The sequence below is a fragment of the Scardinius erythrophthalmus genome, assembly GCF_964197995.2.
Source record: "Scardinius erythrophthalmus genome assembly, chromosome: 1".
NCBI lineage: Eukaryota > Metazoa > Chordata > Actinopteri > Cypriniformes > Leuciscidae > Scardinius > Scardinius erythrophthalmus.
The window spans coordinates 6,722,032-6,749,515 of NC_138221.1; the positions used below are offsets into that span (position 1 = coordinate 6,722,032).

A 27,484-nucleotide genomic window follows, 5' to 3' on the forward strand; every position below is an offset into this window, starting at 1 on the left:
ATTAACTTTACTGACAGAAAGCTTTATTGGCTACTGTCTCTTTAAAAACAGCCGCTGACGGATCTCACACGCTTCTCATTCTCTCACAACTCTTTGCTTTCATTTACGACTTTTAAACTAATTTAAGACTGCTCAGACTGCTCTTATGAGGATACTCGACAAAACGGACATTTTGACATAATTAATGCCATCTCTCTTATGTTCGTCCATCCTCGGATGCTGCTGTTCTTCTTCGCGCGATTTTTCCCCACAAATCCCGCCCTGCAGCCGATTCTAAAGATTTTATTGGTCATGTGAATCACAGTACAGATTGCCTACACCAAACACTGATCCCTAAACCTACCTGTCATTGTAACCTTAACCAATGAAATTAGCTGCAGGGCGGGATTTCCGCTTAACTGGTTTGCGCCCAATGGGATTTTTTAAAAAATATTATAGAAAGATTAAAAATACGGGACAAATACGGGAAAATATTTAAACGGGATAATAGCGGGATAGCAATGTAAAATACGGGAGAATCCTGGGAAAAACGGGAGGGTTGACAGGTATGACGGCTTGCCATACTAGTACAGCCAGGAGTATTTAATACTAATACGGCTTGCCATAGGCGCGTCTCCGATCATCTACAGTTGGCGGCGGCCGATGACGTCACCGCTCGCTCGCGCCGTCTCTTCCGTCATTGAGTTTCAGTGTCGAGTCTTCTGAGGTGAGGACAGCAGTTCACGGTATTTATCATATTTACTCAACCATCACACACACTTTATACAGTTTGATCAAGCGACAGGCTCATTTCTGTATTGTTTTCATCGATCACAGCGATACTTGTGCGTCTTTTCTGGCGTCTTCCTTCTGAAATAAACATTTAGTGCAGCAGCAGCGAGCATGAGGAGAATATGTTGAGTTCATTCAGACCTGAGCGATGTTGTGTTCGTTTGTGTGATTGTTTCGTCTTGTCAAAAGTCAAAGTTTAAGGTCTGTGAAGGAAATTAATGTGAATCGATCTCAAGTGTCATACTGGAACAGATCTGCTAAATGCTTTGCATTGAGCCCAGGGGCGGATCTAGAAAAATATTGATGGGGTGGCGAGAAGGGGTCAGGAATTTTTGAGGGGTGGCAACATATGGCAGATCACAGTTATCACAGTTTGATGATAAATAGTATATGTACACACTACAAAAGGGCACAGGCTGCCATTTACAAACTTAATCTCATGCAATCAATGTCTTGCATTTAAAACAGTGCATATTAGGAATAAGTGACCATACAATGTGATCTCACTTAATAGGAGATAGAAGTGTGATAGAAGTAAGGGGCATTATCACAGGAAAGGCATTAAGGTAAGACACAGGTGATGAGTGGCAGATGTGTGATAGGGGAAGCAAACTGTTTTTGACTGACTGTATACAACATAAGAAACATTAAAAAAACAATAACAACACTGCTTCATGTTCAACAGGATTTACACCATTTACACCAGTGTCACATTTTAAACTTTGTTCCTCACAATTTAGGTTTTATTAAAGGTTCTCAGTTGAATATGGTCCCTGAAGCATAGGTTTTATTAGCTGACAATAACAGGGTTTTTCCTGGGTCAAAATTGGTCTTCGGTGGTGGCTGACCGACATGGTCATCCACACACAGCAAAGACCCTAGTACCCACATGATCTGCAAGCCAATATTGACAATACATGTTAAATTGAAAATAAATACAAAGAAACAGTTTGTGATTTTTTTTCTATTTATTCAGGAAAAAACGATCACTGTCAGGCTAGATAGTAAAAGAAAGCGATTACAACTTATTTTATATCTATACCTTGATGTTTGTTTCTTTTGTTCCTCGTTGTTAATATTTGGTTGTTCATTCTTTTATTTTATTTTTTTTGGGGGCCATTTTCTTCCAGACTGTGGCTGATAATAGGCTAATTCAATTTTAAACCTCTTCCAAATTATATATAGACTGCAATTATCAGACACAGATATTACCTGTCACTCTCACTGTCATCCTTTCTTGCCCTCTTTGCAAAAAAAGCGGTGGTTTTTCCACAACTGGCTTTCATTGTTTTGAAAGATGGTGGGCGATATGCCAAAAATATCATATCACGATTTTTTTCAGGAAAATCAAGATTCACGATTTTATCACGATTCTTTTTATGTTGGTTTTACTATTTTGTGACTTAGCATTACAGTCAAACTAATGTCCATATTTTAAAAACAAAGCCTTAGGTAACAAAATATAAAAATAAAAAAAGGCAGACAGGGGCGAAGATAAAAATATTTGTCATTTATTTTCTTTGTTATTAAATATTAAGATCAAAGATACACATTACACATACACAACTTAATATACAAATTAAATAAACGGTGCTTTGTGTTTTCAGCTACAGTAGGTGTATTTAACAGTAGCATTGAAGAAAGTAATTAAATGAACAAATATGAAAATAAAACAAAACATAGACTTCACTGTATAAATTATACATTGATACTTATTAAAGCTACTTTTAAAGTTATCCGTCAAGAGCAGTGAGTGATTTTCTCTTTGCATTTTGTTGTCTTATTAACATTAAAGGGATAGTTATCCTAAAAATTCAAATTATCATAATTTACTCTCTCAAGTTGTTTTAAACTCGAATAAGTTTCTTTCTTCTGTTGAAAATAAAAGTTATTTGGAAGATTGTGGGTAACCAAACAGTTGATGTACCCCAGTGACTTCCATAATATATTTTTCTCCTATGGAAGTCAATGGGGACCAGCTGTGGTTTGGATAGCCACATTTTTCAAGGAAATTAATAGAGGATTGGAACAACATTAGAGTGCGTAAACTATGAGATAATTTTTATTTTTGGGTGAACTATCCCTTTAAGGACAAGCGGCAGCGTGTTTACTATGACTACTGTCTCTTTAAGAGTTGTGCGCGACGCGTCTACGCAGATTTTCTCTCAATTTTCTCAAGTTTGCTTTCACTTTAGACATAACCAACTTTGTTTATGTAAACCTTGTGTGTATTTAACAGTATAAGCACAATAAGACTCGAAAGATAACTTAGTCAAGTATCCAGGCGCTGGTAGACAGGCTTTTGTTTTAGTGCATGTGAGCTTCACATGTACGCGCTGAGGAACTCACACGTAACAGTGCATCAGCACCATAGACTGTAAAAAATATGGACAAAGCGTCTGTGACGTCACCCATAGACTTTCTGAAGAACGGGTTTGAAGCCGTTTATGGGGGGTATGGGCGGCGCCATCTTGGAAAATCTTGGGAAATCCTAACCCCGCCCACCTTCTAACACAGCACGCTTCACCCCGCCCACCTTCACTCAGCTCGCTCTAATACTCCGGTTACCTCTTTTAGGCAACGAAATATGTTATAAAACACCATACTAACTCTTTTCGGTTTCATTTAAAGAAATCTTAAACATTATAGCCACACAAATGTAGTTCAGGCAATGCGTATTGATCACTGCACATAACGTTTGCCTATTTATATATAAAAATATATATATATATATATATATAAAAAACACAAACCTGCCTCTTTTCGTTTTAAATATAATATAAAAATATTAAACATTTTAATATGGTCCAGGCAATATGTGCATTTGTACTAAACAACAGATGTGGCAGTAAACAACATTACAGATCATATTCGTTGTATTAAAACTTAAAATGATGAAACTCAACCCAGTCTCTTTTTGTTAAATTTCACTTTATTCAAAATTAGCCATTATAAAAGTATAAGTAAAATGTACAAGAAGATATACAAATAAAAGCAAACAATTCAGTAAAACATACAAAGTCAGTGCTCGAGTCTACCATAACGTCACTATGGTAAAGTTAAATAGCTTATAAAGTTATGAAACTTCCCCTCAGCCAAAACGATTGGACCGGGAACAAATTATACATTTACAAGACCAAAAATCGCCCGTTAGATATAGACAAGACGAATTATGTTTAACCACTACAGAGACGCCAGAGTCCGCCGCAAACCGTTAGAGCGTCAAGCCGAGGAAAGGCTGTTCCGGGCGGGGTGCAGGAGCGCCGAGCGCCCGGTCATCGCGGGATCTCACAACTGGATCAAATTTTCATAAATCTTTATAAATAAACCACAGATCTGAGCTTTAAACAACCACATTCTCACCTGAAAAACTCTTAAAACTACATTTTATGATACAGAAACAGTAGTATTATATGTCAACTCCATTAAAAAATGGCGCTTCTTATGTTGTCATTCTCCGTGGCGCTGCCTTGTCAGCTGTCAATCAAGCTGTCAATCAAAGTTAACCACGCCCTTATTTGGCATACATGTTATATCTAAATACTATCTAAACTAACGAGTTAGAAAAAAATTCACCCCCCTCACAGTTGTCAGGCTCTCGGAACCTATCGAAAAATACAATAAAAGTCCATGGGACCAAACTGTAAAAACATGAATTTATGCTGTGAAAACGGACATTTTAACATGGAGGCTATGGATATTTGCTCCCTTTTGGGACCTGCCCCTAGCGGATTTTTGATGTATTGCAGTTTTTCGCACTTCCGGGTAGGCTTCATTTTTCAGATCAGAATGTTGCCGCTTGATCAGCACGCGAATTAGCCTAAATGTTTAACCGACAAGGCATTAAAGCACATGCAAATTATGAACTGCAGTGTCCCGTTCCGTTCCGCTGCGTTAACATTTTATGTGAATATACGTCGCGTTGTTCAGTATGTTGGGACCATAGACTGTAAAAAAAATACAGGGACAGAGGCGCCAGAACAGATGATGCACGATTCTACGATATTTCTTTAAAAGCAGATAGTGGAGACATTATAATCATCCACGATCAAAAATCGTCATATCGAGACCCCTAAACCACTTCAAACTGGATAGATTTTTTGCGTTTATTTAAAGTTATGTCAGCTGCATGTGCGGAATGCTTGTCACAAGTTGTAAGAGAAGATAAGGCAACTTTTTTTGACTGCAATTCACACCCAGCGCTAATTCAGCAAAAATATTCTCCGAATGCACCACGTGAAACATGGATTCGGTCTTCCGACCTTTAGGATCAGTTGATTTTGATGCGAGGGAGAGAGCAAAGAAGACGGATAGTGCGCGCGCGGGGGTGGGGCGCTGTGATCGTTCTCTCCGTCACTCCATCAGTAGCCTGCTTCACTCACAAAACCCAATTACAGATCAAATAAGGCTTTGGCGGGACAAAAAATCGTTTTGGCGGCCGCCAAAAAATTTTCAATGTAGGAAAAACCCTGAATAATAATAAATAAATGAACATTATAGACACAAATACAAATTTACTTTTAGGAATTTTGTTTTTGAAAAATATGGTGTTAATGTTTTGGCAAGTTTAAATTAAAACATCTATGAAAACTTGTGTGATATTCCTTTAAAATAACGTTTTAGTAGATTATTATTATTATTTTTTTTTTAAGTATATTTTACTGTGCAATTTGTTACATAATTTCTTTGATTAGACCGAACTTTGATTTTGGTGGGTTGTAGACATTTGTAAAGGTGGGTTGTAGACAGAGTTTCTGTGTTTTTTAATAAACTATTATTATTATTAGCTATTAGGCCTAATTGAAGTATAGGATACTCTACTGTGCAATAGGGCTGTCACTTTACGTTCGAAAATCGATTGCACAATCGATCGGACCAACCAACGCAAGTTTCGAAAACCAAAATAAGGAATCGATTTTAACGGTCTTCTCTTGGAGCGCGTCCAGCTCGTCATGATGCGCCCGCAGCGAACGCGCATCACACAGCAACGGCAGGCTCTGACAAACACGCATAACAGCAAATTATACTTCTGCATAATGTTTCTCTTTTTACTACAAAACTGTGAATTCTGCCGGTATGCAGACAGTCTCAAGCATACAGATACAGTTTCGGGCTGGTCTTCAATCGCCTACGTAGGCGAAATTTGTTTGACATTTCTAACCGTAAACACAGCCATGTTGAAGACTGAGGTAATGTTTTTCATTTATGTTATGGTAGTCCATTCTGCTTATTGTTTTTCGAGAATGTTGCACTCCTGTTTGTCATTGTGCACGAAACTTCGCACCAATAAATCATCAGGAATATTTGCTGACTTGTGCGCGTCTCAAGCGCCGTCTTTACGTTCGTCCTAATGCCTGTTAGTTGTCCGTGGATTTGCCCATATTTGGCGTTTAAAATGGAAACGTCTTTAGACATGTGGAAAATCGATTTTACAATCGATTCAATGAACACTTATGTCTCAAAAATCGAACAGGATTTTTTCACAAAAGTGACAGCCCTACTGTGCAATAGTACAATATTTCGGTTTAAAGTTCTTCAAGTTATACCAAACTTTTATTTTGACAGGTTGTCGTAAAGACATTACAGTTTCTGTCTGTGTATATGATACAAATGAATGACGATAGTTTTATCAAATAAAATGGTGAAATTCTCGTGAAGTGACTCTCATAGCGCGCTGAAGTGCACATGTGTAGCCTACATCATGTCTCAATACAGTGAAAAGCTGAAAACGCCACGTGTGCCTCAGTATGTGTGTGTGTGTGTGTAGTAGAGCACACACTGAGCGCTCATTCCCAGAGACGGGATACAAACAATATTTTATATTTTTTATTAAGCTGTTCTTGTCTTTACTAAAATCAAAATTAGGCTAATCAAAGGGAAGAGTGCTCTTACAAATCACGAGGGCGTGTTTTTTTTCATACTTTTATGGCGTAGTGTAACTTAGGCGAATTGGGACGCAGTATATGGCTTTACACGATTACGATCGCTCTGATTGGTTTTAGGAGTTTTAGGTCTATCCAATTGTGCCCAGAGGCATTTGAGCACGTCCGTTGGTGACGCCCCTTTGGAAATTAGTTATTAAAGAAGCTTTGCCAGACCATAACTCAGTTACTACTGAGAATGGTCTGGTTTTAACCAGGCTAGGCGGGGCTAATAATACATTTAAAATTAAAAATTAAATTGTTCACTTTTGGTAAATGTATTGTTTATTTCACTGTTTTGAGAAGCTTGTGGACATAGTGGCGGGTTGTTTTTACAAGTACAGTTTTTGGATCATCAAAGTTAGGGGGGCAGCTGGGGGGGCAAGGCTCTATAGTGGGGGGGCACCTGCCCCCCCCTTGCCCCCCTGTAGATCCGCCTATGCTTGAGGGTGGTGGTGGGCGATATGGCAAATACAGGGTGGGCCATTTATATGGATACACCGTAATAACATGGGAATGTTTGGTGATATTAAAGTCCTGTTTGTGGCACATTAGTATATGTGAGGGGGCAAACTGCTCAAGATGGGTGGTGACCATGGTGGCCATACTAATGTGCCACAAACAGGACTTTAATATCACCAACCATTCCCATGTTATTACGGTGTTATCCATATAAATGGCCCACCCTGTATATCATATCACGATTTTTTCAGGAAAATCACGATTCACGATTTTTTATTACGATTCTTTTTCAAGTTGGTTTTACTATTTTGCAAGTGACTGAGCATTACAGCAAAACTAATGTCCCTATTTTAAAAACAAAGCCTTACGTAACAAAATATAAAATAAAAAAGAATGGCCGACATTTAGGCCAAAGTGGTGAAGATAAAAATCTTTGTCATTATTTCCTTTGTTAGTGAGAGATTTTCTCTTTGTGTTTTGTTGTTTTATTAACATTAAAGGGATAGTTCTTTCAAAAAATGAAAATTGTCATAATTTACTCTCTCAAGTTGTTTTGAGAGACTCCAAATAAAAAGTTTCTTTCTCAGAATAAGTTTCTTTCTTCTGTTGAAAATAAAAGTTATTTTGAAGAATGTGGGTAACCAAACAGTTGCTGGTCCCCAGTGTATAGTTTTTTTCTTTTTTTCTGAAGTCAATGGGGACCAGCAACTGTTTGGTTACCCACATTCTTCAAAATATCTTCTTTTGTGTTCGGCACAAGAAATAAATTAATACAGGTTGGGAACAACATTAGAGAGTAAATAATTACAAAATGTTCATTTTCTGGTGAACTATCCCTTTAAGCACAAGCGGCAACATGTTTACTTAGGCTACTGTCGCTTTAAAGACCGGCACACGACGCATTTAATATACATGCATATAACACAAGCACTAGATTCTCTCAAATCTTTGCTTTCACTTAAGACATAACCAACTCTGTTTATGTAAACCTTGTGTGTATTTGACAGTATTAGCGCAAAGAGACTCTAAAGATAACTTAGTCCAGTATTCAGGCGCTTGTTTGACAGGCTGTTAGTTCCTGCGCTTCGGGTGTATGCGCTCAGGAAAGCGCTAGAACAGCGCATCAGCACGTGAATGAAATGTTTAACCGGCAAGGCTTTAAAGGGTGAATTACGGATAAGTATTTAAAATGTGAAAAAAAAAAAAAATGGCAAAAAATACAAATTTTAGGACTTTCTATAATTTTTAGAGTGTTCTGTATGTAATGCAATACATGTATGAATTTTTTAATTAATTACATTTCTACCATTGTTGGCATATACAAATATACTGATTTCCTTAATTGGAACTCAACAAACAATTAGTATTTGGAAAACAACATTTTAATCACAATTAATATAATCAATTTGGGATTTCATATAGACATGGGCTCATTTTTGCCTGCTGATAAGTCAAAATTCAGAACTAAAAAAAAAAAAAAAAGCTGAAACATTTTTAAAAATGTTTTCCAAAAAAGTAAATAGGACTTGTTTTATCATTAACTCAACAAAAAACAGAATTGTGTAATCTAACACACAAATATGGGTTAAATTAATTGCCTGTGTCATTGTTTGCTGGAATGACATACTGTTAGACGGAAGGACATTCTGCAATATTTTTCAGGATTACCATAAAAAACATCCTCAGTATCATTTTTCTTTCCAACACTCAAACTTGAAACAAAGTAAGAGACACTGACAAGTAGAGATGCACCGATTGATCGGCTGGTGACCGGAATTGGCCGATTTTCACGTGACCGTGACCCCATGACCGGCGACCGGCCGATCAGTCTGACATATGCCGATTTTATGCCAGGCAAATGCACTCGGGCGCCGCATGATTAAGATCGCGCAACATCAGCATCACACGTGCCTACATGTTGGAAACCTCGTGAATTACGTCCGTTTCACACCACAAGCATCAGCAGCGTGGTCATTTTTCCGGTGTTAATCAATGAGTGCATTCACACCGGGAGCAGGAGAAGGCCGCGCTTGAGCGTCAAGCAGGAGGCGTCGCATGAGCAGCAGTGAAGCGCGGGTTTCGGGACTGAGTTTATTTTTGCAGCGCTGCTCACACTCAATTAAAGTGAAAGCACACTTTTGATGGGCAAAATAAAAAATGAATAAAGTAAACTAGCCAGAGAATATAGAAATATCTTTATATTGCAAGGCTATATTTGTACATATAGCATATATATATATATATATTTATTTATATATATATTATTTTATTTATATATATATTATTTTATTGCCATTACCTTTACGTTTACGATTTTACCATTACGTTTTCCCTTTTTCATACAGAAGTTTAGTTTGCTAAATATATCAAATTTTTTAGTTGGATATTGGATATGAAAATAAGGAAATGGTTCTTCCATAACACTGCACTTTAGATGTGTGTGAATTTCCCACACCAGGAGTAATTTATATAGTTCTATTTTATAGCGATTATCTGTTCAAAAAATGTTCTATGCAAAATGTTCTATTAAAGTAAATTCTGTAAAGTGGTTAGGAAAAAATGAAATCGGAATCGGCTAAAATCGGTATCGGCAGGTCAAACTCAATGAAAAATCAGAAATCGGAATCGGCCAAGAAAATTGAAATCGGTGCATCTCTACTGACAAGTTTTTAATGATTTAAAAATCTGTAAAATTTACAGTAATTCTGTAAAATTATAATGCTTAATAAACAATGGCCAAGGGTATAGTCCAACACATTATACAGCTAAAACGTTTAGGGCCCTATTTTAACGATCTGAAACGCAAGTATCAAGCGTGAAACGCAAGTAACTTTGTAGGCGGATCTCGGGCATTGTTGCTATTATACCGGCGGGATAAATTACTCTTTCGCCTGACGCAAATCTAAAATGGGTTGGTCTGAAGTAGCTACATTACTCATAGGTGTGGTTTGGGCATAACGTGAAATAAACCAATCAGAGCATCATCTCACATTCTCTTTAAGAGCAGGCGCGCTTGTTCCATGGCGGATTGCTATTATAACAGCGGATTTGCCCGGCGCAGGATTTGCGGATTTGCCCGGCAAAACACAGAGAAGTGACATTGGGGATGGAGAAACCTACTCAAATTATCTTCGGTTAAACGGATGTATAATAATTTGGGTAAATGTGTAAGCTAGATTTATGCCTATTTTTTTCCACATCTTCATGGACACCACAATGATTTCCCTCATGTGGAATATTTTTCCTTGTAATTATGTATGGTTTGCAAAAATGTGCACTGCTGCGTCTGTGTAGATGAGAGAAGCAAAGTGTATGCACGTTGTGCACACGCTACATTATGGCCAAGCTTGCGCCCTTAAAATAGCATCTGAATAAGGTTTTCTGAAACTGCAGAATAGCACCAGGGAATGTTTGCGCCGTAAGAAATCCATAATTTCTTAGTTTTGAGAGCAGTGCGGAGAGAGTCTCTCAAAGTACAAGACAGTAGACTAGACGAGACGAGAGGAGCAAAGCAGGGGAGGTAAGGTAGAGAAGGGGAAGAAAATGCGACCGCCTTCGTTGAGAGCCAAAGAGAAGAGCCATGGACAGCTCTTGTGGACATACAAGTGAACAGTATCACCCACCTCTTGCTGTTGGCACTTCCACCTCTGCTCATGTCTTGGTCACATGCCACGACTTCCCAAGGCCCAAAGACATCCAACATCCATATGTAGGATATGTAAATGGAGGCTCTTGCTGCAGGCGCTATGGGGGAGGTCCGCCATCTGCTGCTGTTCCAACCTGCCACGCAATTTTCTGCAAGTCACACATTTGTAGATAAGGCTGCTGATGGTTCGTTTTGCTCCCACTATCCATAGGCCACTTCCACGCACAGTGCCTTCTGTGAAGTGCCTTCCCTGGTGTTTGATCTGTTCGTGGTGATGGCGAATAAGTAACACAGCAAGATGATGCTTGCCAGGGATAAGGATGGGATGAGTCTCATCTGCAGGTAGGTTTGAATGGATGATGCATCCTCCTACACGCAGCAGACCCTTTTTGTCCCTCACAGGATGCAACTTCTTTAGAGGACTACTACCAGGTAAGTCTTGTTTCCTTTCAAAGCATGTCATTTCTTCTGCGTAAACCTTGCGTTGCACACTCTTTATGATGACGTGTTTTGCCTTGGTTTACTCAGCACTTGTAACGCCTTTTTTGCAGTAGTGCCATCCAACACATTCTGCGTCATGTGCTGGTTTGTGGAGGCTTTGTGTCACATGTAACAGTCGAGCTACAGCTCTTGTTAGTCGACTCCATGACGAAAAGCGTTCAAAACGCTTCGTATCCAGTTGTTCTCCTGAGACCTTTGTCGAAAGCGCTGCGACCTTTGGACGAAGTTCCACGTCTGAGTCTGGACTAACCAGTTTAAAGGCCATAATGTCCGATGACGACTTCTCAGGTTCCAACAAAAATCCTGGTCCCATCAACCAACTGGTTCCTTGCAACTGGCTTGCAGGCACGGATCTTGAGCCGAGAATGGCTGGATTGTTTTCTGTGGCTTCATATCTCCACTGACTCGGATGGCTGGACTGTCTGATGCGCTGCACGCGGTTATTCACATATACGTAGAACCTTCGAGATTCATTACTTATATATCCCAACACAACCTTACTGTCCGTGAAGAACGTGATCCTGTCCAGCTTAAGCCCTATTTCCTCTCTGATCTGGTCCGCAATTTTTGTGGCCAACACTGTGGCGCAGAGTTCTAGTCTCGGGATGGTAAGCTCTGACAGAGGTGCCAGTTGGACTTTGCCGAGTACGAAACTGACTTCTGTGCGACCTTTGTCAGTTTCCACCTTTAAGTAGGCAACTGCTGCAATTGCCTTTACCGAGGTGTCAGAAAAGACGCATAGCTCTGTGCCTTTGGCCCTAATCAGTGAACATGTAGCTTAGGTGTGACAGATGTTCAGATCATTAAGCTCTTGCAGTGAGTCTTGCCAGCGTTGCCACTTCTCAAATTTCTCCGGAGGCAGATGTGTGTCCCAATCTGTACCTTAAAGAGACTAGTTCTCGTAGAAGGAGCCTGCCCTCGACCGTTACAGGTGCCAGGAAGCCCAAAGGATCAAACAAGCTGTTGATCGTCGAGAGCACCCCCCTGCGTGTGAAGGGTTTCTGGGGCTTGGGAATGTTAAGGTGAATGTATCCCTTGTCATATCCCAGGCTACTCCCAGACTGCGCTGGATGGGTAAGTCGTCAACTGCAAGGTCCAAAGTCTCTATACCATTGGCTCGATCTCCTTTGGGAAAGGCATTTATAACATCGACCTTGTTTGAGGTGATCTTGTGGAGCTTTATGTTGTAACCTGCCAGCAGATTTTGGGCTCTCTTTAGAACGTCAACTGCTTCAACCTCAGTCAGAAAGGACCGCAAGGCGTTATCCACATAGAAGTCTTTCTTAATAAATTCACAGACATCCCTGCCGAAATTCTTCTCTCCCTTCTGTGCGGCTCTCCTCAACCCGCAGGTTGCCACAGCAGGTGATGGGGAGTTTCCAAATACGTGGACCCTCATCCGGTAATCCACCACTTCACTTTCAGGGTTGTTGTCCTTGAACCAGCAAAAACGCAAAACATCTTGATGCTCTTCCTGGACCAGAAAGCAATAAAACATTTGCCTAACGTCCGCAGTTTTGTCTCACTGCATGCAAAGTTGGTGTCAAAATATGGCAGTATTGTATATTTTAATGTTAATATCATGTTAGATAATTGTCATTGATCAAATATATTCAATAGTTCTTGCTAAAGAAACATGGGATTCGTGCCTATAATGTTTTAAAAATAATAATTGGAAGATAAATTTACCTCGTTCATGGAAAGTTTCAAGGACATATAATCAATTTGTAAAAAGACATCAAATTATCATAATATTTCATAACATTTGTCTACTTTCTACTATTACATCAGGGCTCACTTTCATGTCCTTTCACTTTATATTTCTCTCTGAGTTATTTTGATGTACTGAAAATTAAATTAAATATTTTTTTCTTTCCTGTCAGAACTGATGGATGAGATCGAGAAGAGTGAAGAACTGAATGAAGTGAAGGAGGAGAGTGAAGTGGAGGAGGAGAGTGAAGAACTGAGTGAAGTGGAGGAGGAGAATGAACTAAGTGAAGTGAAGGTGGAGAGTGAAGAACTGAGTGAAGTGAAGGAGGAGAGTGAAGAACTTAGTGAAGTGAAGGTGGAGAGTAAAGAACTGAGTGAAGTGAAGGAGGAGAGTGAAGAACTGAGTGAAGTGAAGGAGGAGAGTGAAGAACTGAGTGAAGTGAAGTTGGAGAGTGAAGAACTGAGTGAAGTGAAGGTGGAGAGAGAAGAACTGAGTGAAGTGAAGGAGGAGAGAGAAGAACTGAGTGAAGTGGAGGAGGAGAGTGAAGAACTGAGTGAAGTGGAGGAGGATAATGAAGAACTGAGTGAAGTGGAGGAGGAGAATGAAGAACTGAGTGAAGTGAAAGAGGAGAGTGAAGAACTGAGTGAATTGGAGGAGGAGAGTGAAGAACTGAGTGAAGTGGAGGAGGAGAATGAAGAACTGAGTGAAGTGAAGGAGGAGAGTGAAGAACTGAGTGAAGTGGAGGAGGAACATCATTCCCAACCTGGAGGAAAACCTTTGAGTCGCTCAAAGACTAAACAGACATTTTTAAAGAAAAGAAGAGCCAAGAAATCTTTCACCTGCACTCAGTGTGGAAAGAGTCTCACAACCAAACAAAGTCTTGAGCGTCACATGAGGATCCACACTGGAGAGAAGCCGTTCACATGTGATCAATGCAGGAAGAGTTTCACACACAAACATAGTCTTGATACACATAGGAGAGTTCACACTGGAGAGAAGCCGTACTCATGTGATCAATGTGGGAAGCATTTCTCAATTAAACATCATCTTAAATGTCACATCAGAGTTCACACTGGAGAGAAGACGTTCACATGTGATCAATGCGGCAGAGCATTTCTTAGGTCATCAGCCCTGAGGAAACACCTGACAGTTCATACGAAGGAGAAGCCGCATTCATGTTCTGTGTGTGGAAAGAGGTTTTCACTTCTGCAATATTTACATGGACATGAGAAAATTCACACTGGTGTGAGAGAGTACATGTGCTTTGAGTGTAAGAAGACTTTTACTACAGCAAACTGTTTAAAACTGCACCAGAGAATTCACACTGGAGAAAAACCTTACAAGTGTTCACACTGTGACAAGAGATTCAGTCGATCAGAACATCTGAAAAGACATGAGATGATCCACACTGGAGAAAAACCTTACAAGTGTTCACACTGTGACAAGAGATTCAGTCTGTCAGAACATCTGAAAACACATGAGAGGATCCACACTGGAGAAAAACCTTACAAGTGTTCACACTGTGACAAGAGATTCAGTCGATCAGAACATCTGAAAAGACACGAGAGGATCCACACTGGAGAAAAACCTTACAAGTGTTCACACTGTGACAAGAGATTCAGTCTGTCAGCACATCTGAGATCACATGAGAGAATCCACACTGGAGAAAAACCTTACAAGTGTCCACACTGTGACAAGAGATTCAGTCACTCATCATCTCTGAAAACACACGAGAGGATTCACAGCAGAGAGAAGTCAAACACGTGTGATCAGTGTGGCAAAACATTTCTTAGGTCTTCAGACCTAAAGACACACCTGGGTGTTCATATGAAGGAGAGGCCGCATTCATGTTCTGTGTGTGGAAAGAGTTTTTCACTGCGGCAACATTTACATAGACATGAGAAAACTCACACTGGTGTAAGAGAGTACATGTGCTTTGAGTGTGAGAAGACTTTTACTACAGCGAACTGTTTAAAACTGCACCAGAGGATTCACACTGGAGAAAAACCTTACAAGTGTTCACACTGTGACAAGAGATTCAGTCGATCAGCAGATCTGAAAACACATGAGAGGATCCACACTGGAGAAAAACCTTACAAGTGTTTACACTGTGACAAGAGATTCAATCAGTCATCATCTCTGAAAACACATGAGAGGATCCACACAGCTAACAGGGAACGTTCCCATAACTTTCATTAATGTTATGTTAAAGTTATGTAAATGTTAGTAAAAAACTTTCCTGAAATAATGTTTCTGGAATGTTCTTATGTTTATAGAGTTAAAATACATTTTCGTTAGCCTGGGTGCCAGCCCGAACCCCGCCCACAAAATTTTTTGGTCGGTAAGTTCGGTCTGGACTCGATCCGTTGAGGAGTAATTATGCTCGGCTCCCAGAAGGCCGAGCCAATCAAATTGCCAGGGTGGGCTTTAATCGATGATGGACAGATGATCTGCGGTTACGTAATCACGCACGTCAAAAAGAGCGCTTGGATTGAATTCGTGTACAACAAAGACGACTGCAGCTGGAGAATTGAGATTTTACGAGTTCACACTTACAAATAAGTAATTTAGAATAAATGCATATTTGGCGTGCTGTCTGAGGAGAGGGCTCGGGCTCGGTATTCGGCCCGAACCTAAAGTAGCGAGCTCCCCCTGTATTCCGGGCTGTGGAAGAACAAGCCGAGAGTGAGTGGGGGGATGCTGAAAACTGTCATGGAATGTTAGGTGAGTTGACAGAGTTAAAATAATGCTTCCTCTCATGCAGTGTAGGCCGTAATTGTTTGATGACAAGTTGATTGGATTGATTATTTAAACGTGCTCCTCCCGAACTTTGATTATGAAACATCATGTGTCGATTCCGCCATCGCGTCTGTTATAGAAGATATCGACAGCGCATTAATTTTAAAACAAGGTACAGAGAACCGTGATCAAGGCATCTGTCAATCGAAAAGATGAATGAAGAACATCTGTCACTTACTCCGTTGCTCTGATTGGTTGTTGGTCTGTCCAATTGAGTGCAGAGGCATTTTCTTTCCTGGTTCGGTTGAAACACGCCCCATAATCACAGCTCAGTGGAGCAGTATCAGACTCACATTCTGACTAGAATCTGAGTATGACGACGTCAAGCTACATTTTCGTAACATTGAGAGAAAAACGTTCTTAGTTTTAGAATGTCCTTGATGTTATTTGTTCTTGGCTGATGTTCTCATAATATTGAAAGAAAACGTTCTTAGAACAACATTCCCAGATAACAAAAATATATTCTTAGAACTTTTTTCTAACATTCCCATTAAGTTATGAAAACGTTTTTTTCTGAATGTTTTCTTAACATTCCAAACATCGTTTTTTTTTTTTTTTTTTTTTTTTTTTTTTTTTTTTTTTTTAAGTATTACGAAAGTAAAGTTTTATCCTTTTGGAAATGTTATGAAAACGTAATAATTTTTTTAAGACCGTTTTGTCCTAACATTTATACATAACTTTTAAAGAACGTTAGTGAACAATATGGGAACGCTCTCTTTATGTTATAAAAAAAAGTTCTTGAAAGTTCTTGAAAGTTCTCTTCAGGTTATAAAAAAAGAACCTACAGAGAATGTTCCTAGAATGTTCTTATTTGGTTCCCAAAACAATAACCAAATGGGAACCACATGGGAACGTTAGGGGAAAGTTCTGTGTTTGTTGGGTCCTTGTTAGCTGGGATTGAACCTAATGCATTACACTAATCAATCAGGACTTTAAATTTCCCTTCACTAACGGCATTTCATCTGATTCTGATCTAAATTCTCTCGTTGTCTTTATATCACTCACCACTCTGCGCATGCGCTCCATTCCATGCCATCTTTACAACGGTTTGAACATAAAAGTCTAAAAGTTTTTTAAAATTTTCAGTGCATGTCTGTGTGAGTGCAAGCTGTTGAAGCTCCGCCCCCTGTGCCGGGAGCAGCAGCTCATTTGCATTTAAAGGAACAGACGAAACGGTGCGTTTTTGCTCACCCTCAAAAATTTATCATTTTAACATGCTATATAAAAATATCTGTGGGGTATTTTGAGCTAAAACTTCACATACACACTCTGGGGACATCAGAGACGTATTTTACATCTTGTGAAAAGGGCATTATTTCACCCGTTTAAAAAAATGTGACAAATCTAAAAAATGTGACGATACCAGCATTTCCCTCTAGCATTCTGAGCAGATTCTCTGATTGGCCACTGTGTTGACGCATTCAACATATAGACAAACATCCAGCGTCTCCAGACAACCATTACACTCTAAGGTCTCTCTTCAGCCTGAAGCATCACTGTAAAATGACAGTATTTGAATCTCCGTATGAAACAATTCACATACACAGAGCACAATTTTGTGGTGTTTTCTTTTTCTATTGTGTTGTTTTCCACGTCTTGTTAGATTTGACTTGTCTTGCTGTATTTTTGAGCTTGTGTTATTTTTCCTCTTGTGGTGGGGTTGTGTTTTTGGTGTAGAAAATGTAATTTTTGCTCTTTATAATTCCATTTTTTTGACTGTGTACTTCCCAGAGACTCTTTACAAAATGTTGTGTACTACTTCAGTAAAATGTGAATCTTAAAGTAAAGTCTTATCTGTCATTTTTGTAATTTTAATATTTAATGCATTTGTAGCTGTAAGAAATGAATTGCTTATATGTTATGAATTCATATAAACATAAATAGAAACAGTGCAGCACAGTAGCACTATCACCTCGCAGCAAGAAGGTCCCTGGTTCGAGTCCCGGCTGAGCCAGGAGTTAACAGGTTCTCCGTGATTTCCTTCAGGTTAGTTAGCGATAAGCGAGTGTCTGTGTGTAAACCCAGTGATGGGTGGGCCATCCGTTCAGGGTGATGTGAAAGTCCAGAAAACATTCAAAAATAATGTTTTCACAACATTTCCAAAATTATAGAATGGAAATGTCCCTGTAACGTTCACATACACCAAGAAAAAAAGTTCTTAATACGTAAAAAAAAAAACACGGATGTTTTGAACGTTCAGAAAACTTTCAGAAATAATGTTTTCAAAAAAACAGGCTCTGCTGCTGAAGGTGAATCCCATGCACTCTCATAGGCCTCTCCATGACTCTCACAAAGGTTATGTAGAGCACAGCATGTCAGCACTGTAGATTTCACAAGTTCGACCGCACAGTCATTTCTTTTAATAAGGCAACGCCATCTTCATTTCAATCTTCCAAAAGCATTTTCAACCACTACACGTGCTCTGGAAATGTTCATGTTGTAGACCCACTGTTCCGCTGTCAGCCGTCCAGTGTCAATGAATGGTTTTAAGAGCCAGTTCTGCAAGGGACAGGCAGAGTCTCCTAGGATGTAGTAGCCAGCATTCACCCCACCAATGTTTTTGGTTTTAGCTGGTATGTGGTTTCCATGGCTTGCCAACTCCCACAGTGTGGACAGTCTCAAAAGTCTCTCAGTCTTCTGTAAGCCGGTTGCAAGCTTTCACAGTGCAATGGCTACTCTCATCTTTAGAGGTACACACACACACAGAAGTTTGTGTCTCATATCTACGTCGCTGGACGCAGTATGTTGCACAAGTGCATACATGTTTCTTCAGACATTCTGAAGTTCTTCAGCCAATAGTGTTTGCAAAACTAGTCCAGATCAATACAAAAAAAACAAAAAAAAAAAAAACAAATTCGCTCTCTGACAGTAGGTAGCGCTAATGTAAAGCAGAAATAGCACTATACAGGGCTCTAGACTGCGACTAAATGGTCACATTTTGCTACTTTTATAAGAGAGAGCTGCCTTTTCTGCCGCATACGAGAAACATCACACGGCAAACGAAAGCAGAATGAAACCACGCAACTCGTTTGAGATGCGCAGCGAAAACAGTTTATCCGCTCGGAGCAATACTAGATCTCGATCACGCAACAACATTACTACACAGCACTGTCAGATCCATTGAGAAAGCATTTTAAAGGTATAGTTCACCCAAAAAGGAAAATTAGCCCATGATTTACTCGCCCTCAACTCATCCTAGGAGTGTATGACATTCTTCTTTCAGACAAATACAATCGGAGTTATATCAAAAAATATCCTGGCTCTTTATAATACTCTTATTCTGAGGTGAGACTTGCGTCTCGAATGATGGTGCTACCTTCACAAGAGAGAGTTCAAATGTAAATTTCCTTTGTTCCATCAGAGAGTTGCCCTCTCTTCCAGTTCTTCCAGTTTTCCAGTCTTACATCCGTAATCTTTCTAAATTTGTTTTTCTAAAGCTCTTTACCTCTTCTAATAGCCATTTCCCTGACTTTAAATTTAAATAGTTCCCACTGTTGTATACAACTTAAAATTTTGCCTTCAAAAATATTTGCTAACAATTTAACTTGGTTCACAAAATTCTTATCAGAAAGCAATTGTTATTTAATTTCCAGTATCCATGTATCATATTACCTTTATTCAAATACCCATCAAAAGAAATCAATATCAAATTGTGATCTAATAGAGGAGCACAAGCAATTTTTGTTTCTGATATAGTGAATTAACCCTCTGGGGTCTGAGCTGTTTCTGGGCCCTGGAGGTGTTCTGACATGCTCTGACATTTGTGCTTATTTCTGTTACTTGTGACATTTTCATGGCTAAAGTCTAATTGCACTGTATTCAGCACAAACTCTGCTACAATAATATATCAGCAGCATGTGTGTAAAAGTTTGTTGTTTTGAGATAATGACATTTATGCATGGTTTGTGAAAATACAAAAAAAAAATTCTCACTGAAATAAGACCATGAAACCCATACTGATTATTTCTTCACAAGACTTTTGAAAATTGTATGACGTAGCCTAGAATATTTGCTCTAAAACTATGTGAAAATCACCCTGACTGCTCATTCAGATAAGACAATATATTGATTTAAAAATGTTACGACGTGTTTTGTGTGAAAAAGCTTTATGCGGGAGCTCATTAATATGTAAGCTTTTCACACCTGAGAAAGACAAAGACCCTCCCCTAACGGCCCTATTAGGAGCTATCAGGCCCTATCATTCTGAGCAACCTTGCACAAAGAATGAGGAGATTTAAAAAAGAATGGCTTTTAGATATTTTGGATTTATTTACAACACAACATAATCCAAAGATACACAACAAATGACAAAAAAGCACTTATTGAAAACAATGATCCAAAAACAGAGACCTTTGTGCCTTTCCTAAAATTGTACATACCTTTCATTTCCAAGGTGTTTGATTTTCACTTTACCATGTTCATGTACAGAGACTCATGTGAATGTTGAAGTCAGCAGGACTCAGTGGCATCTGGGCCCTGAAAGAAAAAAAAAGTGAACATACTGATATCAAGAGAAAGGCCTGCACGATTTTGGGAATAAATTTTAGATTTTTCTGGTTAAAATTGCTTTTTAAAATTCACAGAATGCACACACACACACACATAAATGTTTCCAACAATATATAATATAATGAACACCAGCTTTGTTGTGCCTTGTAGGCATAGGCTATGCGCAGTGCTGCATAAAATAATAATAACAATAACCTATAGCAGCCTATAAATCTTCCAAAATATTTCAGTAACAACTAAGCTAGAGAAAAATATATTGATTATCATATGTTACTTCAAATGTTTCCATTCGTTATGATGATATGAAATGAGATAATAGTAAAAACATGAAGCCGTTTGGTGCTTTTCAAACGTGATTGTGATCCAAAATATAAAACATTATGGTTACCATATACATATCTACATTTGAGCATATATCCACAATCACAGTAACAGTAAACACGGGTCTAAATATTATAATATTCACCATATATCTAGCAACAGTTCAACTGCAATGTGAAATTTATGCAACAATAACAAACTAATATGCAAGAATTTCTTACCTTAAATCTTTCTTGTCTTCAAATCGCGTTCTTCTTCTTCTGAGGTAGCCTAAATCCAATGTAAGCTCAGGCGCGCCTTTCAAACTCGACGAAAAGCAGAGACTTGTGAAGTGTTTTGGTGTTTTGTTTTTGAGGTAACGAGCGCGTTCGCGTTCCATGTGGAGATTTGCATGTCAATTTCTTTTGCACGAGTGGGTGTGTTCAAATTAAAAATAATTATGAAGCGTTTGAGAAGCTGGACATCTTGTTGGTTTTATACAAATTACTTATACAGAGAATATTTGTTTTCAGTTTGAATCCGATCATTTAAAAGTACACACTTAAATGTTTATAAAGGTATATGGCTCATAAATGTGTGACAAGTATTCGCTGAGTTTTGTTTCAGTTTATAGACGTGCTCAAGAAAAAAAGTTCACAGCGACGGAGAGGCAGAACGCACACCCTGTTTATTTTCTTTATTTTACAAAAGCACAATGTTTTGATTTGATTGTAAGTGGACACATACAAAAGTAGAAATATTACAGATTTTTTTTATATTTCTTTTTTCTGTATGACCATAAATGACGGAGAAATTTAAGTTTATAGTTCTACAATGTGAAGAAAATCCAGCAAAACGAGCCCGCGCCGACCTCAGAGGGTTAAGTCATGAGGAATCTCGTTCTTGATATTAAAGAAAGAGAGGACTTATTCCACGTGTAATCATAAAAATGAGGGTTCAAATATATCCATACATCAGTAACTTGTAACTTGTCAGTTATAAAATAAAATACGTCTGAGGTTGGTGAACTAACTATAGGCCGAAAACGGTCAACTGAGTAATCTGGAGCATCGTTAAAGTCACCACTATAATTACATACCCTACTTTCTATTTCTTTTTTTAGATCTGTTAATATTTCACAAATGTTCTTAAACGTTTCTAGATTATGTACTCGAATTTTGAAACCATAGACATTGCAAATTAATAAAATAGAATTATCCAATCTGAGAGACATTATTAACTATCTTCCATTTTCTGAACGAATAGTTTCCAAAACATCACCTTTAAATTTGTTAAAGAGAATAGCAACACCTGCTGAGTGATTGGATCCATGACTAAAAACTATTGATTGGGTTTTCCAAAAATGTACATCAGAGTCGCAAGAATGAGTCTTTTTTCCGCCTTTTGCCGAACTCCTCATTTATTATGCTGATGTCTTCAGATCTCCTGCAAATTGACACTTAAAGCTCATTTCATTGGTGTCAGCAGACTGAGGGTACTTGTTGGCTAATATATGTACATTTATTCCTGAGTTTAACTGTTTTTCTTATCATTATTTGTATTTGGAAGAATTTACATTAATATATTAATGTTTATCTTTATTTCTGCTTATTGTAGAATATCTGTATTGGTTATTAACTGGATTAAGTGAAATCTATTATAGTTTATACTTTATACTTTATCCATTATGCTATTATATCTGACTCAGGGCAGGAGCATAAGAGAAGCAAAGCATGCGACTGGAATGGATGGAAATGCACATAGATGGTGAATTCCTTAGTCTCATGTTCACTGCTTAAAATAAAAGTTTATGAAATGTATTAATTACCTTTGAGGTGTACCCCAAAACCCCAAGACTTCAAGATTGACTTTTAATGCAGTGACAGACTCCACAACAATATTTGAATGAAGAAGGAGAATAATTTTTGGGGTTCTGAGTTGAATGAGCATCAGTAACTTTATGATAGACAGACAGACAGACAGACAGGCAGACAGACAGAAAGACATGATTTACACGATTTTACAGATGTATCATTAAGTTAAAAAATCTCACTAACTGATTTTTGATTTTGGCAGATAAGCTCCTCCCACAGCAATCAGACCAGAGCTGAAATCTGCAATGACTGAGTTTATTACAGAGGACAGAGAGAACATGAGTGATCCAGAACCCTGCAGAATGAAACACACTGAAGATCCTGAAGAACAAAGAGGTTGGTGTTTATTCTTGATTCATTCATGATGCTGAAGAACATTCATGTTAGAAACATTCAAGCACTTCATCACATTTAGATAAACAGTTCAACTATGAAATGGTTACAGATTTTCAACAAATGGTCAGTAGAGGGAGGTTGCAGAAACTTTCACATTGATTGTTAATATCAGGTCAAATTATCTCCCTTAATTTACACTTATTTTATATCTGGTTCACGTTTTTTTGCTACCATTTTAGCAAAATGTCGGACATTTTCTAATGTAGATTAAAACATTGTGTATATATTTTACATTATTATTTTTATTATTTTTGAAGCTGTAAACAGCAAACTATCAAGTAAATGAACTTTCCAGAATGGCTGACAGAGTTGTAATCATAATTTGAGCAAAAGCCATTTATAGTATTATTTATTTGATAAAATTTATATAATATTTTATAAATATTATTTTATTGTATTTCTCATTACATTTCAAATCTTCCATTTACGTCTAAAATACCAGTGTTTCCAGATAACGATGGATCTTAGCACTTACGAGGATTTTCTACGAGCGACTTTACGAACGTTAGTAATTGGGACGTATAATTAATTTATAAACAGGCAAAAATACAAAATGTAAAAAGTGATTACATCAGGGCTCACTTTTATGACCTTTCACTTCATATTTCTCTCTTTGAATTGTTTGATTTGCTGAAAATGCTAGGGATGCACCGAAATGAAAATTCTTTGTCGAAGCCGAAAATAATGAAAGACTTGGCCGATGGCCGAATAGCGAACAGGGTTTTTCGCTTATATTAGGCCTATAACTAACTGCTGACGGAATGTAAAGGTATTTAAGGCTGCTGTAATTTTAAGACCAAATGCTTGGATCTACCGGTAATACAGTATACTGACTAACTGACACATATCCAGTTTTCACCGATCTGTTAAGCCATAACCGACTGTATTTACGTGAGATACTCCACATGATGGCCAATTTGACTGACACCTGTGTGTCAGTATTTCACCATTCAGGCACAAAGAAAAGTGAATTCGGGATCGCGCGCTGTCGCTTCTGGTGGGCGTCCTTCAGCCTGATACAACATTAGTGTTATTTTTCACAACTTACTTATGCATAATTTATAACTTGATACTCTTTTTGAAGATCCTTGTTAAACACACATCTCTAACTTGATCTTCGCGTTGACTTGAATTTCACTAAATAGTGCTGTAGCCTTAGTTTTTGCAGATGCACCCTTCGACAGTTCAGCAGAACAGTGTCTTCAAACGGCCATTTTTGCATCTTTCTCTGAGACTCTAAAATGCTTCCACACTGTCGACATGTTTGCTGGATTCATAATAATTCACTCTATGCTGGTTGCCATTTGATCGCGTCATCAAAAGCGGCATTGTTTGGTAAAATTTATTCTACAAAAACCCTACAAATTTTTATTAAAAATTATGGTTTTGGAAAACCCTAAAATTTATTAAAATACATTTAGTCTTTTCACTTATTCGACCGAACACCGAAAGTGCTGTTGTTGATATTTTCAGCCAAATCATTTCGGTGGCCGAACATTCAGTGCATCCTTAGAAAATGCAATCAAACTTTTTTCTTTCATTTCAGACCTGATAGAAGAGAGCGAGGAGAGTGAAGAACTGAGTGAAGTGAAGGAGGAGAGTGAAGAACTGAGTGAAGTGAAGGAGGAGAGTGAAGAACTGAGTGAAGTGAAGGAGGAGAGTGAAGAACTGATGGAAGTGAAGGAGGAGAGTGAAGAACTGATGGAAGTGAAGGAGGAGAGTGAAGAACTGAGTGAAGTGAAGGAGGAGAGTGAAGAACTGCGTGAAGTGGAGGAGGAGAGTGAAGAACTGAGTGAAGTGAAGGAGGAGAGACAAGAACTGAGTGAAGTGAAGGAGGAGAGAGAAGAACTGAGTGAAGTGAAGGAGGAGAGTGAAGAACTGAGAGTTCACACTGGAGAGAAGCCGTTCACATGTGATCAATGCGGGAAGAGTTTCACACAAAAACCAAATCTTAGACAGCACATGAAAATCCACACTGGAGAGAAACCACACACATGTGATCAGTGTGGAAAGAGATTCCCATACAAACAAAGTCTTCAGATTCACATGAGAGTTCACACTGGAGAGAAACCACACACATGTGATCAGTGTGGAAAGAGATTCCCATACAAACAAAGTCTTCAGATTCACATGAGAGTTCACACTGGAGAGAAGCCGTTCACATGTGATCAGTGCGGGAAGAGTTTCACACACAAATCTAATCTTGATGTGCATAGGAGAGTTCATACTGGAGAAAAGCCGTTCACATGTGATCAGTGCAGCAAAACATTTCTTAGGACATTAAACCTGAAGACACACCTGAGAGTTCATATGAAGGAGAAGCCGCATTCATGTTCTGTGTGTGGAAAGAGTTTTTCAATTCTGCCATATTTACATAAACATGAGAAAATACACACTGGTGTGAGAGAGTACATGTGCTTTGAGTGTGAGAAGACTTTTACTACAGCAAGCAGATTAAAACAGCACCAGAGAATTCACACTGGAGAAAAACCTCACAAGTGTTCACACTGTGACAGGAGATTCAGTCACTCATCATCTTTGAAAACACATGAGATGATCCACACTGGAGAGAAGCCGCACACGTGTGATCAGTGTGGAAAGAGTTTCTCTATGAAAATTCATCTGAAGCGACACATGAAGATCCATGCAATGGAGAAACCACATATGCAGTATTAAGTTTGATCAAACTCTCCAGCTGTGTTCCTGTAACTCTTCTTCTCGTCTCTCTCTGCTGTGATCATGAAATACCGAAGTATGATGATAATCAACAGAAGAAGACAAACCAGCCCGAGACTCACGGTTATTAAAACCATCACCACAGACCAGCTATAAGTGGAGATCAGTGTTGCCAGACGTACTATAATTATCGTATTTGTATGATAATTTTGACCTCTGTTCGATTTACGATCAATAATGAAAAAAATCCCAAAATGTACGATAATTTCAGAATTGTGTGACACTTCAAATGATGGTGGTTGTAATCATAGGGCTTCTATACTCATTGATCTAGCTTTGGATTCTACATCTACCGTGAGAAGAACCTGAACGTGGTGATACACGTCTTTCATCTCATCTCACGTTATTTCTTCTCGGCCAGTCATCGTGGAGAATGACTCTCTCATGAGCACAAGTTAATGTTAAAGTTAATGTTCTTTTTGTATATTGTATACAAAGTTGTGTATCATTAACATGTCATCTCTTTATGTTTTGCAAGAAAAATAAAAAAGTAAAAAAAAAAGTAAAGAGTTCTTTCCGCAGCACTTAGGCCAGTTTTTTTCCAAGCTGAGGTTGATATTTTAGCAAAAAAGTCATTTTCATGTCGTGTCAAAAAGTTGTTGGCCAATAAATGGCTGTATTCTGTACGTTTGACTTGTGTACGATAATTTTCTTCCAAATACGATCATTTTGAGCTTCTGGTACAATGCTTGGACATTTCCAATCTGGCAACACTGGTGGAGATGGAGTGATTTGACTGTGACTAACTTACACAGAAGAGATTTTGTTGCTCAGCACGTGGCAATTACACTGAACTAACACTGGATATAGATCGCAATGTCACATCTTTAAGTGATCAACTAGAAAAGTAAGCTTTTAATATGGTTAATTAAGGTTAATATGAATCCATTTCAGTGTCAGTAGTTTATTTTTCCTAATTGTCTTTATTAGCCTATATTAGTCCCCAAATAAAAGCCATTTTAGCAGGTTTAAACGACTGAAGCGACAACTCGCCAGGTTACTATAGTGCAGCCGGCTACGCAATACTCGTTCCCTACTCTCAGGGAACTGAGGTTACGATAGTAACCAAGTAGTTCTCTTTCGAACGGTCACTTTGTATTGTGTAGCTATACGCAGTCGGGACGCCATGCAAAACACTGCACTATAAGTAACTGGTTGCCTACTGCAGCTCAGGTTAACGCCGGTTACTGGTGCTCTCACTGGACACACAGTTGTCTGGGAAGCCTCTTGATTAAACGTCGCAAGCTGAATGGGTTGGTTCACAAAGCGATCAGACAACACTTTAGGTCGGAAAGCTGGATTCGGCCAGAGTGTAACCTGACTGTACTCATCTGAGGCCCCCATCTGAGACACTGTGGATTCACCGAGAGGGCATGAAGCTCACCAACTCTTCTGGTTGACGTTATAGTCAAGAGAAAAGCAGTCTTCATCGAAAGACTCCTAATATCAGCTTGTTCAAGTGGTTCATAAGGCGGTAAACGCAGGCTGTTAAGCACCATCTGAAGATCCCACTGGGTATGCATTATCCGTGCCGGTGGATTAAGATTTACTGCTCCCTTAAGGAAAGCCACCACCAATTTTTCCGCACCAATCGATATCCCCCCAAAGGGGTTCCGATGTGGTGACACCACGAATACCCTTAGAGTCGCTGGGGAGCGCCCAGTGTCCAATAAATATTGTAAGAATTAAACACTGATCTGATGGAGCAAGTGACTGGGTTAACAGACCGATCTGTACACCATGAAACAAAGATCTTCCATTTACGTAAGGGCCAACAGCAGACTGAACCATGGTCTCGCTGGCCAGCAGGGTGCCACTAGAATAAGCCTGTGTCGTCTCACCTGCACATGCCTCAGCA

General features: G+C 38.7%; 2 protein-coding genes across 2 annotated transcripts; both read left to right on the forward strand.

Moving 5' to 3' along the window:
* Positions 1 to 659: 659 nt before the first annotated feature.
* On the forward strand, positions 660 to 18,632 carry LOC308700430 (uncharacterized protein). Its single transcript, XM_081382068.1, has 2 exons — positions 660 to 725; positions 13,185 to 18,632. The coding sequence occupies exon 2, from the start codon at positions 13,190 to 13,192 to the stop codon at positions 15,209 to 15,211; it is 2,022 nt and encodes a 673-aa protein (XP_081238194.1). The 5' UTR covers positions 660 to 725; positions 13,185 to 13,189; the 3' UTR covers positions 15,212 to 18,632.
* On the forward strand, positions 676 to 26,101 carry LOC308700576 (uncharacterized protein). Its single transcript, XM_081382240.1, has 3 exons — positions 676 to 706; positions 22,697 to 22,830; positions 24,437 to 26,101. Exons 2-3 carry the CDS (start codon positions 22,740 to 22,742, stop codon positions 25,564 to 25,566), a joined length of 1,221 nt encoding a protein of 406 aa, XP_081238366.1. The 5' UTR covers positions 676 to 706; positions 22,697 to 22,739; the 3' UTR covers positions 25,567 to 26,101.
* The last annotated feature ends 1,383 nt before the right edge of the window (positions 26,102 to 27,484 follow it).

What these genes read in the sequence shown, in the direction of transcription:
- LOC308700430 (XM_081382068.1), top strand. Translation starts at nt 13,190, where the DNA reads ATGGATGAGATCGAGAAGAGTGAAGAACTGAATGAAGTGAAGGAGGAG.
- LOC308700576 (XM_081382240.1), top strand. Translation starts at nt 22,740, where the DNA reads ATGACTGAGTTTATTACAGAGGACAGAGAGAACATGAGTGATCCAGAA. An exon ending in AGATCCTGAAGAACAAAGAG is followed by an intron (nt 22,831 to 24,436) that starts GTTGGTGTTTAT and finishes CTTTCATTTCAG; the next exon opens with ACCTGATAGAAGAGAGCGAG.